The 19907-nt window shown below is 50.5% G+C and overlaps 1 protein-coding gene across 1 annotated transcript in view; it reads left to right on the top strand.

Annotated features, from left to right (window-relative positions):
* Nucleotides 1-19907, top strand: part of CNGB1 (cyclic nucleotide gated channel subunit beta 1) — a 74170-nt gene that overhangs the window by 36670 nt on the left and 17593 nt on the right. The window contains exons 16-25 of the mRNA XM_043897555.1: nt 2022-2184; nt 5683-5790; nt 7863-8020; nt 9108-9263; nt 10595-10803; nt 11830-11880; nt 12140-12226; nt 12636-12700; nt 13538-13660; nt 19031-19172. Coding sequence (XP_043753490.1) covers nt 2022-2184; nt 5683-5790; nt 7863-8020; nt 9108-9263; nt 10595-10803; nt 11830-11880; nt 12140-12226; nt 12636-12700; nt 13538-13660; nt 19031-19172 — 1262 coding nt within the window. The remainder of the gene's footprint in view (nt 1-2021; nt 2185-5682; nt 5791-7862; nt 8021-9107; nt 9264-10594; nt 10804-11829; nt 11881-12139; nt 12227-12635; nt 12701-13537; nt 13661-19030; nt 19173-19907) is intronic.

Here is a 19907-nt window from a genome sequence, read left to right as displayed (position 1 = left end):
AACAGGCGTAACTCTCCCAGACTTCAGATAATACTACAAAGCTACAGTAACATCAAAACAGTGTTGTAAGGGTATAAAAATGGACATGTGGATCTATGGAACAGTGAAAATAGAGTCTAGAAATAAACCCATACACCTATGACCAATTAATCTCTAACAAAGGAGGCAAGAATATAAAATGGGTAAAAGACAGTCTCTTCAGCAAGTGGTGCTGGGAAAGTTACCTGTATGTAAATCAGTGAAGTTAGAACATACCCTCATACCATATACAAAAATAAACTTAAAATGGCTTGAAGACTTAAACCTAAGACATGACGTGTAAAACTCCTAGAAGAGAGCATAGGCAAAACATTCTCTGACACAAATCATACCAAATCTTTCTTGGTTCAGTCTCCCAAGGCAATAGAAATAAAAAACAAAAATAAATAAATGGGGCCTAATCAAACTTTTACGAGCTTTTGCACAGCAGAGGAAATAATGAAAAAGGAAGAAAGAAAGAAAAAACAGCCTATGGAATGGGAGAAAGTATTTGCAAATGAGTTGATGGACAAGGGCTTAGTCTCCAAAATATACAAACAGTTCATACAACCACCAACAGAACAGCCCAATTGAAAAATGGGCAAAAGACATTAATAGGCATTTCTTCAAAGAAGACATACAGATGACCAGTAAGCCCATGAAAACTCAACAGCATTGATTATTAGAGAAATGCAAATCAAAACTAGAAGGTACCACCTCACACTGATCAGAATGACCATCATGAAAAAGTCTATAAATAAATGTTGGAGAGGGTGTGAAGAAAAGGGAACCCTCCTACACCGTTGGTAGGAATGTAAGTTGGTACAGCCACTGTGGAGAACAGTGCAGAGGTTCCTCAGAAAACTAAAAATAGAATTACCATATGATGCAGAAATCCCACTCCTGGTCATATACCTGGACAAAGCTATAATTCAGAAGATACATGCACCCCTATTTAGTAGCAGGACTATTTACAATAGTCAAAACATGAAAACAGCTAAATGCCTGTTGACAGATGAATAAAGATGTGGTACATGTATAACTGGAATACTACTCAGCCACAAAAGAATGAAATCATGCCATTTGCAGCAGCATGGATGCAATTAGAGATTATCATACTAAATGAAGTAAGTCAGAAAGAGGAAGGCAAATATCATATGCAGTCAGTATATGTGGAATCTAAAATGTGGTGCAAATGAACCTATCTCAAAACAGAAACAGACTCTCAGATGTAGAGAACAGATTTCTGGTTGCCTTTGGGGAGGGAGATAGAAGAGGGAAGGACTGTAAGTGTGGGATTGGATATAAAATATTATATATAGGGTGGATAAACAACAAGTTCTGCTGTATAGCACAGGGAACTAGATTCAACATCCTGTGATAAACTGTAATGGAAAAGAACATGAAAGAATACATGTGTGTAACTGAGTCACTTTGCTTACAGCAGAGGTTGGCACAACATTGTAAATCAACTATGCTTTAATAAAAGATTTTAAAAAAATGAGGTCTTTACCCCCATGTCTGCTGCCCCCACTGGCCTGGGAGAGTCTCATCATTCCTACCTTGGGATGGGGAAACTGAGGCCCAGGGAGAGGAAGCAGCTGAGCCAGACTGCACCAGGCCAGACCCTAGGACTCAGTGCCCCCCAGGCAGGCCCCCCAAGCCCTTTCTCAGTTCTGCCACCCCACTCCCCACCCCAGGGCCTTGCTGCTTCTCCAGCCCAGGGAAACCAGGCTGGGCTCCGGGCTGTGTCCGGGAGCTCCTATGACGTCATGGCTGCTCCTGTAGCTCCTGGGTCAGGGGCCGCCAGGGCCATGGCCCTCAGAGGGCCCTGGACACTGCATCGTTGTGTCCCCTGCATGGAGCTCTCCTCTGGGCCCTGTTTGGAGGCAAGGCTGCCACGGGCCCCTCCACGCACACTCTCTGTGGCTTCCCCGGAGAACACAGCGAGGCTCCGGGGACCTGGCTCCTCTCTGACGCTGTGTCCTCCTTCCCCTCCCCAGTACCTGCCACGGAAGAGCACCCAGAAGTGCAGGTGGAAGACGCTGATGCTGACAGTCGCCCCCTCATCGCGGAGGAGAGCCCACCCTCTCCCGTGCAGCTGCCCCTGTCTCCTGCCAAATCTGACACCCTTGCGGTCCCAGGATCGGCCACAGGGAGCCTCAGGTCGCCTTCTATGCTTCTCTTGGATGTTTTGTAGCACTGTGCCATCTATGCACTTGGTAGGAGAGGACACTGGGGCCAGAGAGGGGAAGAAACTGGCCCAAGGTCACTCAGTGAGATGCTGTCAGCATGGGGCCCAGGGGCCCATCCCTTTCCGGGTCTCCTAATTCCTGGTTTCAGGCTCTAGAAAGAGGTCCCCTGAGGAAGCCCTGTCCAGAATACCCTTGATTGTATGGTTTGAAGGGGGTAATAGATGTGACAGGGCTAATGTTATTGTTAGAAATGACAGTGGGAATACCAAAGAACTCTAGATACAATAACCATCCCTCAGCCCACCACCCTAGGTTAGGTTGTGGTTTTATTTTTCTGCCCTCTTTTCCATACCTCACTTGTGGGCCCAGGCTTCTGAGTGGTTTTAATTGAAGGTATGATTGGATCACATCTCGTCTGAGACCACATCTTATTTATTGAGCCATTTTCCATATTGCCAGGCTGTCACTGTGATGCTGTGTTGACATCTTCCAGCGCCACATGTCAGCACAGACGTAACAGTCCTCGCCTGTTAAATCCTGTCCACCGTGGTGCTGTGGCCGTCTCTCTGGTCTTCTGCCCTCTGTCCTCGGGCTCCTTCTCGAACGTGAAATTCCTGCTCAGGGTTGCACACACTGTTATGCTTCTTGAGATAAGTTTTTAGTTGCTGCATGGTTAGAGGTGGTTTTGGACAACCTGAGCTGGGTATCTGAGAACCTTCCTGTATAGAGCTATAGGCAGGCTGTGAGGAGCAGTACTGTCCTTTGTGAATGGTTATTTAAGCTAAAGAAGAGCCACCAGTGCCTTTCCTTTGCTGGCTGGATTGAGAGATGGTTCTTTTTTCTTCATTAATTCTTGTTCTCATCCATGAGCTTTTGAGTAATTTCTCAGCTGAAGTCAGACGCCTGCTGGGATAGAAATGGCTGGATGTGATCAACAGAAGGTTCCTAGATTTTAATGTGGAGAAGAGAGGCATAATCTCACCTGGCCTCAGAACACAGCTCACAGACACATCAGTCCTCGTGGTTAATTCATTGAATCATATACAGAGTATAGATGGCAGAAGATAAGGCACTACCGTGACTGTAGACATCTGGTCTACCTCCCTCTAGTCCCTTTATTAGGGTGGAGAAACTGTACAGGTTGGGTTAGAGATGGATACTGGGGAGCAGGGAGGGGACTAAGGTCACATGGGGCTAGAATCCAAGCTCCTACCTTTTGCTTATGAGCTGGGTCTCTGAGGTTCCTCTGGTTATCATTCATTTGCAAACATTTTTTGAACATCTTTATGGGCCAGCCTCTGCTCTAGGTGCTATAGACGCATCAGGGAGAAGCCTGTCCTAATAGAGCTGATATTCTAGTGCGGTGGAGATAGTGAACAAGTAATTACACAAGACTCTTCCAGGGAGTTGCTAAGCAGAACATGACTGTGAGAAACTGGAGAAGCCTCAGCCTGAGCTTGCCCCCAAGAAGGAATTCTGACGCCTGACATAAGAGACCGATGGGGATGTCTATGGTCAGGGATGGAATGAACACGGGGCAATTGATGGGAGCAGAGAAGCCACCCAAACAGAGGGGTAGAGGGGAGCATGTGGGCAAGGCCCTTCTCACAGCGCAAAGCTGTGGTTTGGAGTGAATCCCAGGTCACCACTTACCAGATGTGAGGCTTAAAGCAAGTCATTCGATCTTCCTAGGCCCCCATCTTTCCATGAGAAGACGGGGATGAAACATTCCCTGTACCTTAGGAATGTGAAAATTCAACCAACTCCTGTAAGTGAAGTGCTTAGCACAGGGCTAGGCCCTGGGCAGTGCTGGGGGAACAGAGCTTCTGACTGACATCCGCTCTCTGGACTCTCTCCAGGCCCTCAGAAGGCTGGGGGCAGGAGGGCTGAATTTAAGTCCTAGCTCTGAGTTTTCTGCCCCAGTCTTCTTGTGTGCAGGCATCCTTTTTTTCAGTATTTATTTATTTACTTGGCTATCAGGCAGTTCAGTCCCTCAGTCGTGTCTGACTCTCTGCGACCCCATGGACTGCAGCACACCAGGCTTCCCTGTCCATCACCAACTCCTGGAGCTTCCTCAAACTCATGTCCGTCGAGTCGGTGATGCCATCCAACCATCTCATCCGCTGTTGTCCCCTTCTCCTTCCACCTTCAGTTTTCCCCGGCATCAGGGTCTTTTCCCTGATGACTATTTGGCTATGCCAGGTCTTAGTTGTGGCATGTGGGATGTAGCACCCTGACCAGGGATCGAACCCAGGTCCCCTGCATTGGGAGTGCAGAGTTTTAGCCACTGGACCACCAGGGAAGTCCCCCTGCAGGCCTCCTTTTAATTAGAGTGTAAAAGAGGCAAACCCATCAGCTTTGCCATTTTAGTTGAGTTGGCAAAAGATAACAGGGTAATTCCAGAGTCTTCTGGAATAAAGCAAATGCTACACATCCCTCTGACTGTATCCCTCTAGAAGCCCTAATGGTGGAATCCTGAGTCACGGTGCTGGGGAATGGTAGGAGTACCACACGTATTCAAATCTAGACACCGTCAGCCAAGACACCAGTAGTTCCAAATGCAACACTGGGGGACTTGGACTGAATGGTGGGGACCCAGGATAATTTAGTCTTCATCCTTCAGGTAGGGAAGAGGGAGCTCTGGGAGGGGATGGGGCTTGTTCCAGGTCATACCACGTGTAGGAGACCAGACTCCATGGCCTGTGGATGTCAGTTTTTCCAATCAGGGACACATCTGTTAAGGGAGGGAAGCTGAGCTTCTAGGAAAGTTAACAGGATGGAATGTGAGCCCTCACACCTTATTGGAGGCTAGAACGGTGGTGTGATGGAGAAAGAGGTGGGGGTGGACTGGGGAGCTCGGTGCCGTCAGACTGGGCGGTGGGGGGAGAAGGATGTTTAAAATGAGACCTGACTGAGTGATAAGCACCTGCAATGCGGGAGACCTGGGTTTGATCCCTGGGTTGGGAAGATCCCCTGAGGAGGGCATGGCAACCCACTCAAGTATTCTTGCTGGAGAATCCCCATGGACAGAGGTGCCTGGGGACTACAGTAGTCCATGGGGTCTCAAAGAGGCGGACACGACTAAGCAACTAAGCACAGCACACACAGTCCCATTTTACAGAGGGGAAAGCTGAGGCCATTCAGAGAGTTTAAGTAACTTGCCAAGGTCACAGACTGGGAAGAAGCAGGGCTGGGGAGCAAACTTGGGTTTACCTGATACTGAGTCAGTGCTGTTACTTTTATGTGAGGCCGCTGAACGGATGCAGAGACTAAGGTCCAGAGGTCGGCTGTGTCCCCTCTTCTCCCTTTTTGTTTCCCTGCAGCCAAGCGCGGACCCTTGGGCAGCACCATCCTCTGCCCCCACCTCCCACCCAGGATTTGCTCTGGGTGATCTGCAGGGCGCCAAGTTGGCTCCCCGCTTGTGGCTCCTGCCTCCCTGAAGTCCCTTTCCATGTCTGTATTCTTGCAGGAAGAGGCTGCCTTCCCAAGATGATGAGGCTGAAGAGCTCAAGATGTTGTCACCGGCTGCATCCCCCGTGGTCGCCTGGTCGGACCCCACCAGCCCACAGGGCACTGAGTAAGTGAGGGCCGCCTCTGGGGTCTCAGGGAGTCAGAAGTCTGGGTGGGGATGGGCAAGCAAAGGGAGGTGAGCTGGGGAGAGCATGGATGTTTTTAGAACACTCTGCCTGAAGGCAGACTGTGCCAGTGGTTTCCAAGCAGTAAGGGAGGGCTGGGTCCCCTGCCCTGGCTGCTTCTGGCTGGCCCAGCAGTTGTGCAAAATCTGGTCTGCAGAATGGGCCTGGGCTCTGGGCCTCCTGTGTCCTGAACCACGGAGAGTGGACCTGGGGAAGCCAGGTGTTTATAAGCTTCTCAGGTGATTCCAATGCAGCTGGTCCATGGAACAATGTTTAAAGGCCACTGTGAGGGCATCAGGGCCTGTGTCTCTGACATCTGACCGTCTCAAGGGCTGGGCCAGTGGGAGATGTTTTCCTGAAGGGTCTATGTAGGCTAGTGACAGTGAATCCCCCAGCCCTGGGCTTTGGCCTGGGCATCTCACCTCCTCCCCAGCCACGCTTCTGGAGTGACCTCAGGAAACCATGGCCTTTCCTTCCAGTCTTTTTATTCTGCCTGTAATTTTATGGAGTTTATGCTTAGCCCTATCGTGGAAAGTTCAGAAAAGCCAAAGAAGCAGGAAAAAACCCCAAACCTCACCTATCATCCAGTGATTCCTTTTAGTTACAGTGGAGTCTCATCTTATGCAATAGGATCAGGGTGGGGTTAGGGTTCATATGAGAAGATAAGGCAGAAATCATGTAGAATAATAAAAATTCCCTTGGGGGAAAAAGCTCTTAAGGTAGTCAGCATGGAGCCCTAGGTATTCCCTCAGTAGGTTAAGATGCTATAGCAAATAAGACCTCAGTGTTTCAGTTCCTTAAGGAACAAGATGTCTCTTGTCAGAGGTGTCACCAGATGCGTATTTCAGGGTCAGTGCACGACTGTGCTCTCTGCGGTCATTTAAGGACCCAGCCAACAGTGGCTCTGCCATCTTTCTGTGGCTTTCAAGATCTCCCTGGTCAGACTGGAAAGGGAGCGTGCCAGGCTGCTCTTCCATGAGGAGGCCTGGAGTTGTGCATGGCTTGTGCACAGAAGAAAGCTGACATGGCCACACCTGGGCATCGGGGCCCCTGGCTGGGTGGTTACTGCTCCCCAAAGTGGGTGAGCAGTTCATGTCTCCTCCACCCCCGGCGCCATCTCTCACTACGACCCCACACTGCTCGTCTCCAGCTCAGCTGAGCACAAGAGGAGTAGCTGGCTTGAGTTTCAGTGCCTCAGTGTATGAAAGAAACAACAGATCTGTAAACACCAGTGTCACCGTCAGCTCAGCGAGAGGATCACAGGCCACTCCGCAGGAAACATGGAGCTAGGCTGATTCACACGGCCTCCCATCTCAACTCACCCAGGGCTCTGGACCCACGCTGAGCGGACTGTCAGGCAGACTCTCATTCATTCTGTCTGTCTATGTCTGTCTCTCTTGATGCAAGTTCATACATTTTAAAGTCCTATAAGTTAAAAGGATTTATAATGTATCTGTAATGGTTTTTTAATTTTAATTGAATTAAACTAATTATTTTGCCCATGCTGCATGGCTTGTGGGATCTTATCTCCCTGACCAGGGATCAAACCCACGACCTTGGCAGTGAGTGCTCAGAGTCCTAACCACTGGACCGCCAGGGAATTCCCTGCATTGTTTTTTTAATCAGCTATTTCCTAAACCTCAAAAAGTAGCCCCTATCCCCTCTCTGATTGGTCCTATATCTCATGTGAAGCCCAAACTGAGTCTAATGGCCTTGAATTGAGTTCCAAGAGGTGCCCCCTAAATCACAAGTGGGATCCAAAGTTTTTCAGAATTGCCCATCTGAATCAGAGCCTGCATGGTACATTTCCTAAAATCTGGGTATCCCGGTGCAATTCCCAGGCTGAATTTCCTCCCAGGAGATATTAGGGTGGGTTTGATGTTTTGATGTCAAGAGGGAGACTGGGGCAGGATTGACCCCCTCAGGCGAGGTGGGATACAGATTCTGCCCTTGCTTGGGGGTGCAGGGGTCCCTCCCTACACAGTCCACTCAGCTCTGGGTGCTGTTTCCACAGTGATCAGGACCGTGCAACCTCCACAGCCAGCCAGAACAGTGCCATCATCAATGACCGGCTCCAGGAGCTGGTGAAGCTTTTCAAGGAGCGGACAGAGAAGGTGAAGGAGAAGCTCATTGACCCTGATGTCACCTCCGATGAGGAGAGTCCCAAGCCCTGTGAGTCCAGAACTGGTAATGGTCTACCAGACCTGGGGTGCAGTGGGACCCCTGGAACCCTCTTTCAACTCATGGGGAGGGTGGCCCCAAGAAAATGGTGGAGGTGCTTGAGAGAAGTGCAGATCTCCACTCTCTGGAATTTGAGATCCTTTATGTACAGGTTTAGCTACGTGTTCAGGGGAGGAAAGAAGGTCAGAGTTCTGGCCGATGATCCAGTTGTACTTAGCTCTGCCTCCCAGAGGGCAGGTTCCCTGGTTGACCCTCTGCCCCCTTCCTGCTGGCAGAGGTAGGTGGTCCACCCTGGGACGTATGTTATGGTCTTAGACTCAGATGGTATCCATAACCCACTCTGGAACCACACAGTCTTAGTTTTCAAAGGCCTTGGTTACAATATTTATTTGGAAGTTTTCTCCTTTCAGAGTGCCAGGACGAAATAAGAACCACGCTGTCTTGCCAGGGAGGTTTTCTAGGTTTTTCCAAAGGAGGGCTGTGCCTTTGAACTCAAAATATTGACAATGAACCTAGCAGAGCCTGACTTCATAATCTTAAAGCTAGAAACATAGCCATATTGAACCTTTAAGAGCCAATCTCTAGTTCACCAACAAACATCTCCATAGACGCACAGGAAGGCTGTGATCCCATTCAGTGTCTTGTTTTAGAGACAAAGGAACTGAGATTCCTGTGCTGAAAAACCTAGGGCAATGTTTTCCTGATTCCTGGGGGTGGAAGTTCTGGGTACTAATGTCCCCCCACCTCCAGAGAGAACCAGGGTGTCCAAACACAGACACACAAGCAGACACTCAACTGAAACACCCAGCTTGCCCAGAAACACTTCATTTTAGGCAGCTGCTGAGCAGTGGTCCCCTATTGGTAGTAGGTAAGCATTTCAGAGCAGGGGCTCAGACTGCTATTTAAGAGGATCTGTGGGGTTTGCTGCAGGAGAACACACAGACCTTGTGGCTGGTTGTGGAGAGCTGCCAGGGTCCCCTCAGCTCCAGCTCCAGTGTCTGCAGTTGGGGACCTTGTCTTTGCATCCTCGGCCTGAGCCCTGGGGCTCGGTCAGAGGGTCACCAGTGTCATCCCACAGCCCCAGCCAAAAAAGCCCCAGAGCCGGCCCCGGAAGTGAAGCCAGCTGAAGCGGGACAGGCAGAGGAGGAACACTACTGTGAGATGCTCTGCTGCAAGTTCAAACGCCGCCCCTGGAAGAAGTACCAGTTTCCCCAGAGCATTGACCCGCTGACCAGTGAGTCCTGGGAGGGCAGTGGGCGTGACCACCACGTCATGGAGGGGGTGGGGCAGGGCAGGGGTGGGGCGGCGGGGAGGGGCCCAAACAAACAAGTCCCTGGACTAGGAAGGAATACAGCACCCATCTTAACAGGCAAGGAAACTAAGGCACAGAGGAGTTAACTGGCCTAAAGACACAACTAGTCAGCAGCAGACTCAGGACTCCTGACTCTTGGCCAAGTCTTTTTTCTACTCTGCCCTTACTGGCTCCTTTCCCAGATCTGCTGCTCTGAGCAGAGGAGAAAAAGTCTTCCAAGATCTCAAGTGAAGTGCCTCTCACTTGCCTTTTAGCTCATTTTATATTCTTCAGGAATAACAAACCTTCATATATGCACAGCACTTTACAAAGGGTTTCCCTGCATTTTCTTTCTTTCTTTTTTAAAATCTGACTTCTCCTGTGACTTCTCTGAGGAGGACAGAACAGGGACCAGAGAGGGACTTTCCCAGGGTCACACAAGAAGTCATTGATGGGCAGGACTCCAAGCCTGGTGTCCACAGGTCCTTTAAAATGCCCAGGTGGGGGGAATTCCCTTTGGGTCCAATGGTTAGGACTCTGCACATTCACTGCAGGGGGCACTGGTTCAGTCCCCGTTCAGGGAACTAAGATCCCACAAACTGCTAGATGTGGCCAAAAAATAAAAGTAAATAAATAAAAAGTGCCCACGTGACCTACAGTATCCATCCCTCCATGCACCTGTCCGTGTATCCATCTGTCCATTTTCTATGCATTGTTCACTACTGTGTATTTAGGAAGGCAGGAAATACATTTTTGGAAAAAATTCAACCAGAGTGAGATCAAAAGTGTTTTCTGTTAGCTGTCTATGAACTAATAATGACCTCACGTCCCCTACTGAGATTACTCAGTTTGTTAGGGCCTAGCTGTGATTTATTTTTATATCAAAGATAGTTTTTTATGCTCCCCCTCGACCAGGCTTCCCTGGTGGCTCAGTATGTAAAGAAACCGCCTGCAATGCAGGAGACCCAGGTTCAATCCCTGGGTCAGGAAGATCCCCTGGAGAAGGGAATGGCAACCTACTCCAGTATTCTTGTCTGGAGAATCCCATGGACAGAGGAGCCTGGTAGCCTATAGTAGTCTGTGGCGTCCCAAAGAATTGGACACGCCTGAATGACTAACACTTTCACTTTCCCTCAAGAAGGGCCACATTTAGAGCTGGTAAGAAAGTGCAGACTGATAAGTGGAAGTAAGAAAGCCCCATCCCGATTGCACGGCGAGGCGAGGGGCCCTTCTCCAGCTGAGGTTCCAGCACCTTCCCTCCCCCACCCCTGCAGACCTGATGTACATCTTGTGGCTGTTCTTCGTGGTGCTGGCCTGGAACTGGAACTGCTGGCTGATTCCCGTGCGCTGGGCCTTCCCCTATCAGACGCCGAACAACATCCACCTCTGGCTGCTGATGGATTACCTGTGCGACCTCATCTACCTCTTGGACATCACCGTGTTCCAGATGCGCCTGCAGTTTGTCAGAGGCGGGGACATCATTGTGAGTCACAGCCGGGTTGGGGAGTGTGGCTGGGGGCAGACCCTGCCACCAGAGCCCCTGATGCTGGGACGGACAAGAAGCTAAATGAACTGGGAAATCTCAGGACATCCACTCGTGCCTATTCAACAGCATGGTTGTTTGTTTCACACATCTTTGATACATTCGAATTACACACATCTTTGTTTGTGGGGAAAACGGTTCCTGGACCACCTGATAGAATTAGAGATGAAGAAGTAGTCCAGAGAATGGTCTCTAGAGTAGGCAGACCTGGTTCAAATTTTGGCTGTATGAGAACTAACTGTGTCACCTCTCAGAGCCTCAGTTTCCTCATCTGTAAAGTGGGGATAGTAATTGTTCTTACCTCTTACCATTGCTGTGAGGCTCCATGGAGGTGATGTATGCAGAGTGCTCAGCACAGGTAACTGCTGACATTCAACATTTCCTGGGGGTGGCGGTGGGGCGGGGTCCTGCATAAAGTACACTCCTCAGACCAGCTGGGGAGTCCATGTTCTGGTGCACTTTCTGGGGAGGAAACCAGAATCCTGACTGTGATGTGGCAAAGTCCCCATCTCCTTGTATAGGTCATTTTTCAAAATTCCATGCGGGTGGAGCTGGGTCTCCTCTGTGTGCAGACAAGTTGAGGTTGAGCTTCTAAAATAATACACAGGAAGAATTCCCTGGGCAACCTCTTTCCTGGTCTGATCAGAGCAGTGAATAAGGTTGCAAATGATCCAGGTGAGGCTAACGTGCTGAGAGAGTAAAGTCAGCGTCCCCACTTTCCATCCAAGAAGCCGGAATCAAGCTGAGTGACCTTGGATGACACACCCCCACTCCACCTTGGGGAGCTCGATCTCCCCATCTGTAGGCTTTCATCAGGCTCCGCTGGTCCATTCAGTGGCTCTGCACCCATGGGGCTGTTATTTGGATAGGAAGATGGAGGTTGGGTGGGAATTTACATCACTGCTCCTATGGGGTCAGGGGGAAGCTCTCAGGCCATTTCACAGTCATTATTCCATTTCATTCCAGACGGACAAAAAGGAGATGCGCAACAATTACCTGAAATCTCAGCGCTTTAAGGTGTGTGCCAGAGGTCTCAGGAGGCTGTGTCTCTGGGGGCCCTGGGTGTTTTGAGGCCAGTGTGACGTGGCTTCCCCCATAGGACCAGCATGGGCTGGGGCTTGTTGGTGGGATACCTGCTGCCCTAGTTTTAGCCCCTCCGCGGGCATCCTGACCTCGCCTTTCCATTGAAGGTGGAGACCCCCGCCACCAACCCCATCCCACAGCCCTGGGAATTACACTCTGTTTTATACACTGTGGTGTCCTGCTGGCATTTCAGATGGACATGCTCTGCCTCTTGCCCTTGGACTTACTCTACTTGAAATTCGGTGTGAATCCCCTCCTGCGCTTGCCCCGCTGTTTGAAGGTGAGACGCGTGGGCTTCCCCATCCAAGTCCTCCAGCTCCTCTGGTGCTCTGCCCTGGTGCCAACATCTTGATGCCTGGTCTAAGCAGCACTGGTGAGGCATCAGGAAAGGGTGGCTGCAAGGAATTATGGGAAATTCCTTATGATTGTAAGTGCTTCTTCGCTGTGCTATGTATTAGGTATTGTTCTGGAGGCTTTACAAGTGCTTACTGCTCAATTCCATGAGGTGAGGGTTATTAGTACTAGCAACAACTAATGGTGACGCAGGAGTCGGGCCACACGTTCAGATCCATCCTGGCTCCCCCTCCCACTGAGGGGCTGCAGAAAGAACCCTCAGTCCTGGCAGCTGTGGGGAGTGGGTGGGGAGGGGAGGGCAGTGGGCCACCCTGATGCCTTGCTCTTCCTCCCAGTATATGGCCTTCTTTGAGTTTAACAACCGCCTGGAATCCATCCTCAGCAAAGCCTACGTTTACAGGTGAGACCCCCCACGCATGCACACACATGTCCCAGGATATTTGCAGCAAGAACAGAGCAAGACATTCTCTATCCCATCCCTTCCCCTTTCAGCATCCCCCGGCTCCCAGGCTCCCTAGCCACTACCAGCCGCCGGAAGCCAGGCCTCTTCCTCATCCTTCTTTGAAGGGATGTTTGTTTTTTAAAGATCCAGGAATGTCCCATTTCCCGCAATTGTGAGGAGGGCACATGCAGGTTGACGTGTGTGGCTCCCCTGCATATCCAGGGAGCTGGGCCTCAATTTGGTTTCAGCTCAGGAAACTGACCCCCCAAACACTCAAACATGGGTGGTGGGCTGTAGGGACACAGGGGGCCATCTTGCAGATGCCCAGGCTTGGAACACAGGACAAGCCAGGCCACGCTGGAGAACAGGGCTCTTCTTGATATTTCTCAGGGACAGCGCTTCTCAGCATGCATGTCCTTTCTTGGCGCCCCGCCCTGGCACCCGCCCAATGCATTCCCCCCTCAGCTCCTCCACTTCCCCAGAATTGTCTGCACAGGTAGCTCTGTGCTACTTCTGGGCCCCAGTCTTGACAACTTCCTGTTGGAGCATCACCATTCCTAGCCAGCACAGTCTCAGTAGAGCAGCCAGTAGGCCCCGTAGTATAGCCACTGGTTCCCACGGGCCAGGCGCCCATCGCACCAGGCAGCTGGGCAGGGCCTTGCGGCTCCGACACGGGGATCCCTGCGGGTGCTGGGGAGGGTGAGGACTCGCCTGTTCCCTGCAGTCCCCACCCCTGGGCTGAGATGCCATTGCCAGCTTTTCAACTGCTGCGTTCGTGCCTTCCTTCTTCTGCAGGGTTATCAGGACCACAGCCTACCTGCTCTACAGTTTACATCTGAACTCATGTCTGTATTACTGGGCTTCGGCCTATGAGGGCCTCGGCGCCACTCACTGGGTTTATGATGGCGTGGGAAACAGGTGAGCCGCAGTCTTCCTCCTGTGTCTTAATAATTCGTGGCGCCAAGACCCCTAGAGAGGAGTCCCGCTGCCGCCATGTTGCCGGGTCACCTCGTTCCCAAGGAATCAGTGGCAGCCCACAGTGGGCACTTGGTCAGCTGTGGTGACGGAGGCAGAGGAAGAGTTCAGGCCCAAGGGGCTGCGAGTCCCCTCAGGCAGGCCCTGCCTCCCCCTGGGCTGTGCCCGCACGTGATGCAAAACGCTCTCCATCCAACTCGTCAACACTTTGACCTCCTCCTTACACTTGCTTCTAGCTGATGCGAGAACAGGTGATCACTCGCATCCAAGGTAGCTTCTTAAAAAAAAAAAAAAAGGTTTATTTCCTTTTGGTAGTGCTGGGTCTTCATTGCTGCACATGGGCTTTCTCTGGTTGCGGTGAGTCAGGGGCTACTTTCTAGTCACGGTGAGCAGGCCTCTCATTGTGCTGGCTTCTCTTGTTTCGGAGCACAGGCTCTAGGCACGCAGGCTTAGTTACTCTGTAGCATGTGGGACTTTCCTGGTTCAGGGATCAAACCCAGGTCCCCTGCATTTGTAGGCAGATTTTTAACCACTGGACTAGCAGGGAAGTCCCAAGGTGGCTTTTTTATAGAGTGGCTGTTGGTCCAGAATGTCCCCTTCTCAGGCCAAATGCCTCAGTACTTGGCCACAGTGACCTGTCACCTGAGATGGGCCTGTGGCCTGAGGGGAGCTCACCGAGAGAGTCTGAGGGTCCAGGGCAGTCCAGCAGGCAGGAGGGGGAACCTGACATCCGCTGTGGGGTGCTGTGTGTTGGGGGTGGGATCAGGGCCCAACACCCTGAAACCACCACTGACCCTGACCCTGTTCCCCTTGGCTGAACCCACCCACAGCCGTGGTCCAGAGGCCATGACTAGACCATTGATTCATTCACTCACTCACTCACTCTTTCATTCATTCATCCCCTCACAAGGGGGCAGAGAGAGGACTCAAAGGCCTTCTGTGCAAAGGGAAGAACAGAAGCTATTCATTAAATCTTGCTCTGTGACTTTGGGTAAGGCCCTTACCCTTTCTGAGACTCAGTTTTCTCATCTATAAAATGGGGGTGGGATCACACAGATTTCTCATGAGAAATAAATAAATTAGTGTGTGTAACACATCTAGCCCGTGCCTGGACAGGAGTCAGTGATCCCACTTCCTAGCTATGGTCTTTCTTAAGGGGAAGCCAGCACACTGGGAACCTAACCTAGGTTCCTAACCTAACAAACCCCCCTTGAAATCAGAACTGAATTTTGGGAGCATGCTGACTTCTAAGGAGAAGCTTCCTAACTGTCCTTAAATTCTCAGAGGGGTTCATATGCCACCTGGCTAAGAAGTCATTTCCCAGGGCAGGGCCTGGCACCCATCCCAGGCAGGCCTGCAAGGAATGGCAGGCAGAGTGGGGAAGACAGGGCTAGCCCTCTGGGACTTCTTGTGCAGTGGAGAGGCACACTTTCCTGGCAGCATTACCCTTTCCAAATAAAATCCTAAAGGGAAACCCAAGATATGCAAAAGCACAACTAGTGAAGGAGAATTCCTCTAAAAATCCAATATCATTCATAATAATAACTTTCAAAATAGTGAGCATTTCTTGAATGCCTGCTATAGTCCAGGGGGCGTAAGGACCTAAGCTCCTATATATTTGGTTTCTTCATCCTGCTTTGCATTGGCCAGGTCTGGGGCAATATGCAGGGGTCCCCACAGGTCTACTGGCATGGAATACTCAAGAGACCGCTAAGATGTGCCATCCATGTCAGTAGCTGTCTTCTCTAGTCAGGAAGGGCTTCAGCGAAAGCCAGAGCTATATGGATCACTCATCTTCATTCTGCTGGTGGCCCAGCAGCACCCAGCACCCAAGCAGTGCCCAATTCAGTCCCCCTAAAGGGCACTTGATTTTCTTAATTCTCAAGAAAATTAGAGATACCAAGGGAACATTTCATGCAAAGATGGGCACAATAAAGGATAGAAATGGTATGGACCTCACAGAAGCACAAGATATTAAGAAGAGGTGGCAAGAATACACAGAAGAACTGTACAAAAAAGATCTTCATGACCCAGATAACCACAATAGTGTGATCACTCACCTAAAACCAGACATCCTGGAATGCAAAGTCAAGTGGGCCTTAGGAAGCATCACTACGAACAAAGCTAGTGGAGGTGATGGAATTCCAGCTGAGCTGTTTCAAACCCTAAAAGATGATGCTGTGGAAGTGCTGCACTCAATATGCCAGCAAATTTGGAAAACTCAGCAGTGGCCACAGGAATGGAAAAAGTCAGTTTTCATTTCAAAGACGGGCAAGGCCAAAGAATGTTCAAACTACCTCACAATTGCACTCATCTCACACACTAGCAATGTAATGCTCAAAATTCTCCAAGCCAGGCTTCAACAGTACGTGAACCATGAACTTCCAGATGTTCAAGCTGGATTTAGAAAAGGCAGAGGAACCAGAGATCAAATTGCCAACATCTGTTAGATCACAGAAAAGGCGAGAGAATTCCGGAAAAACTTCTGCTTTATTGATTACGCCAAAGCCTTTGACTGTGTAGGTCACAACAAACTGTGGAAAATTCTTCAAGAGATGGGAATACCAGACCACCTTACCTGCCTCCTGAGAAATCTGTATGCAGGTCAAGAAGCAATAGTTAGAACCAGACATGGAACAACAGACTGGTTCCAAATTGAGAAAGGAGTACGTCAAAGTGGTATATTGTCACCCTGCTTATTTAACTTACATGCAGAGTACATCATGCAAAATGCTGGGCTGGATGAAGCACAAGCTGGAATCAAGATTTCCGGGAGAAATATCAATAAACTCAGATACGCAGATGACACCACCCTTATGGCAGAAAGTGAAGAACTAAAGAGCCTCTTGATGAAAGTGAAAGAGGAAAGTTTAAAAGCTGACTTAAAACTCAACATTCAAAAAACTAAGGTCATGGCATCTGGTTCCATCACTTCATGGCAAATAGATGGGGAAACAATGGAAATAGTGACAGACTATTTTCTTGGGCTCCAAAATCACTGCAGATGGTGACTACAGCCATGAAATTAAGACGCTTGCTCCTTGGAGGAAAAACTATGACCAACCTAGACAGCATATTAAAAAGTAGAGATATTACTTTAATAACAAAGGTCTGTCTAGTCAAAGCTATGGATTTTCCAGTAGTCATGTATCGATGTGAGAGGTGGACTATAGAGAAAGATGAGCATCAAATAATTGATGCTTTTGAACTGTGGTGTTGGAGAAGACTCTTGAGAGTCCCTTGGGCTGCAAGGAGATAAAACCTGTCAATCCTAAGGGAAACCAGTCCTGAATATTCATTGGAAGGACTGATGTTGAAGCTGAAGCTCCAACACTTTGGCCACCTGATTCGAAGAACTGACTCATTGGAAAAGACCCTGATGCTGGGAAAGATTGAAGGTGGGAGGAGAAGGGGAGGACAGAGGATGAGATGGTTGGATGGCATCACCGACTCAATGGACATGAGTTTAAGCAAGCTCCAGGAGTTGGTGATGGACAGGGAAGCCTGGCATGCTGCAGTCCATGGGGTCACAGAATTGGACACGACTGAGCCACTGAACCGAACTGAACTGAAAGGCTGCTTAGCATGCCCCCTGGTGGCCAGAACTGGTATGATGGGGGATTGACAGGGCAGACCTATATGGGTGTATTTTCTTGGACCAGGTGTTAATGAGGGGCTGGGAGGCCTAGAGAGAGCCCTGCCCTAGGCCTCACAGCTATTCAGAGGCCAAGACCCCCACTGCCCAACTCCCCCAAAACCTCTGCTTCTCCACCCATCCCCCAGTAGTCATTGCACATTGACATGCCTACCCCCACTAGATACTGCACTTCGTGAGGTCACAGGCCAGTCTATTGTTCTCCACTGCCGGAACCAGTGACAGGGAAGGTGCTGACAGCTGACGCTTCCCGAGGGCCCACCATGGGCCAGGTGCTCTTTTCACCTCACGTCATCCTCATGATTGCCCTGTGAAGGATGGTCTATGGCCGTGCCCCTTTCAAAAAAGGACACTGTGGCTTGGCGAGATGGGTTACTTAATGCAGTTAGAAAGTTGCAGGGCTGGGTTTGAGCCCGGGCAGTCCTCTCCAGAGCCCATGATCTAACCACAATACCGCATAAATAGCTGGTGAACAGAGCCCAGGGGAGGACCAGTTTGGGATCAATCTCGGACCAGATGATTGGCCAGTCGAATGATGTTCTCCATTTCCCGGTGAAGCAGGGACCCTGGCAGCATGGATGTATCAGGACACTGGGGACAGGGCAGGCTCTGGGCAGTTCCTGTGCCCTGGTAGGACGACAGGAAGTACAGGAAAGCCTGCTGAGAATGCCCTGAGTTTAGGCCCTGGTGACCTCAACCTTGCTGACCCCTGGAAAGGCATCGTCTGAAGGTCTGAACATAAGCACCTTGGTAATTAAATCCGTTTAAATAGCTATAAAGGTTTTACTTCTGTATCGATTAAGTTACTATAAAAGCTTAGGTTTATTTTTGTAGGACTTAATGGCTAGGAATTAGAACAGTGAGGCTGCTCTGTTGGAATAATGCAAACTTGCCATTATTAATAAACATGCAAACCTTTGAAACTCAAAAAATAGCGAGGGAGGGACTTTTGCTACTTTGTGATGATGACACAAGCTTGGGCATTTCGTATACCTTGTGCCACACAGCAGGACCCCATCAGCCACCTCCCTTCCTAATGGCTCATGCGCCTGTGTCAAGGGGTTACTGATGACAGCTTAAGAGAGAAGGCAACACCTGTTTTCCAGCCCCAGCCCTGGAACTTGCCAGCTGGTGACCATGGGTGTTCCCTTTCCTTTGTGGCCCACAGTTTGACTATCTGGTTAGTGGACAGGAGAGGGGGAGGGTCAGAAAAGGTGACCCTCGAGATATCTTCCAATTTTGAGCTTGTTCTTGAACCTCATGATGGGAGAGCAGAGACTGTGGGCTTTGAAAACATATGGAGGAAAACTGAAGGAGCCCAGGCATCAGGAGCCAGAAAACCCTGGTTTATTCTGCCAAGTCTTCCAAGCAATCTGTGGAAGCCTCAGTTTCCACATCTGTAAATGGGGATGACAGCATGTCTCTACAGGGTCGGGGCAGAGTCACGACCAAACCACACAGCACCTGCAAACATGCTCTGTACGCTGCAGAGGGCTCTGCGGTTGGGAGAGGGTTCCCCCTGCCCCCCCTTTTTTTTGCACTCCTGAGCTATAAAGCTTTTTCTCTCTTGTACAATGTACATATATTCAAGTCAGATTGCCCAGGATCCACAGGCTGAGTCTGTGATGACTGAGGTCCCATTCCTCTTCTCTCTGCAGTTACATTCGCTGTTACTACTGGGCTGTGAAGACCCTCATCACCATCGGCGGCCTGCCCGACCCCAGGACGCTCTTTGAAATTGTCTTCCAGGGTCTAAACTATTTCACGGGCGTCTTCGCTTTCTCCGTGATGATCGGACAGGTAGCTGGGCCACTAGTCTGTCCTGACCCACCTGCCTGCAGGGCCCCTCTTCCTCCCGCTGCTGCCAGAAACGTCACCATCTGTGCCCATTCCTTTCAGACCAAGCCCAGGAAAGAGCACTGGGTGGAGAGGCAGGAGCCTGGAGCTCTGAGACCTGCGGGGTGAAGGGGTGGTGATGGAGGTGTAGGTCCCGCTTTCTCTCTGAAGGTTCTTCTCGTTTGAAATATCAGCCTCTGGGGGTATCTGGAGAGCTAGGCCCAGTGGCTTCCTGCAGAGGCTGAGGATTTGGGCTGTTGGCCTGGAGAGAAGCCCTTGGTGGATTCTAACGTGCGGGGCCCTGGCGTGCGGCTCACCTTGTTGTAGTGCATGAGGTGACCACCAGGAGTCCTCAGTGTTACCCTTGAGGGGCTCTGCCCCAAGGAGCAGAGCACCTGCTTCCCATTTCCTCCCGCGGGTGGTCAAAGTGGCCTCTGAGGGGTCACGTCCGTACCAGGATCGGCCCAGCCCAGCGAGACCTGCCCTCCTTGTGTGGCCCCAGAGACCTAAGCCCACCTGAAGGGCCAGCAGCCTCGCTCCTCCACGTCTACCCTGCGTCAGTGAAACCTCTAAGTGTGGACATGGGTTTCCCTCTCTCCTGATCTCCTACCAGCCCGGCAAGCGTGCACCCGGGGGCCTGTGTTACATTAATGTGCCCACAACCCATGTCCCCGAAGCCCCGCCCCACTTTGACCCAGT

The sequence above is a fragment of the Cervus elaphus genome, chromosome 4 (genome assembly GCF_910594005.1).
Source record: "Cervus elaphus chromosome 4, mCerEla1.1, whole genome shotgun sequence".
NCBI lineage: Eukaryota > Metazoa > Chordata > Mammalia > Artiodactyla > Cervidae > Cervus > Cervus elaphus.
The sequence above is the reverse complement of the archived record's forward strand: the minus strand, read 5'-3'. Positions and strand labels throughout refer to the sequence as shown.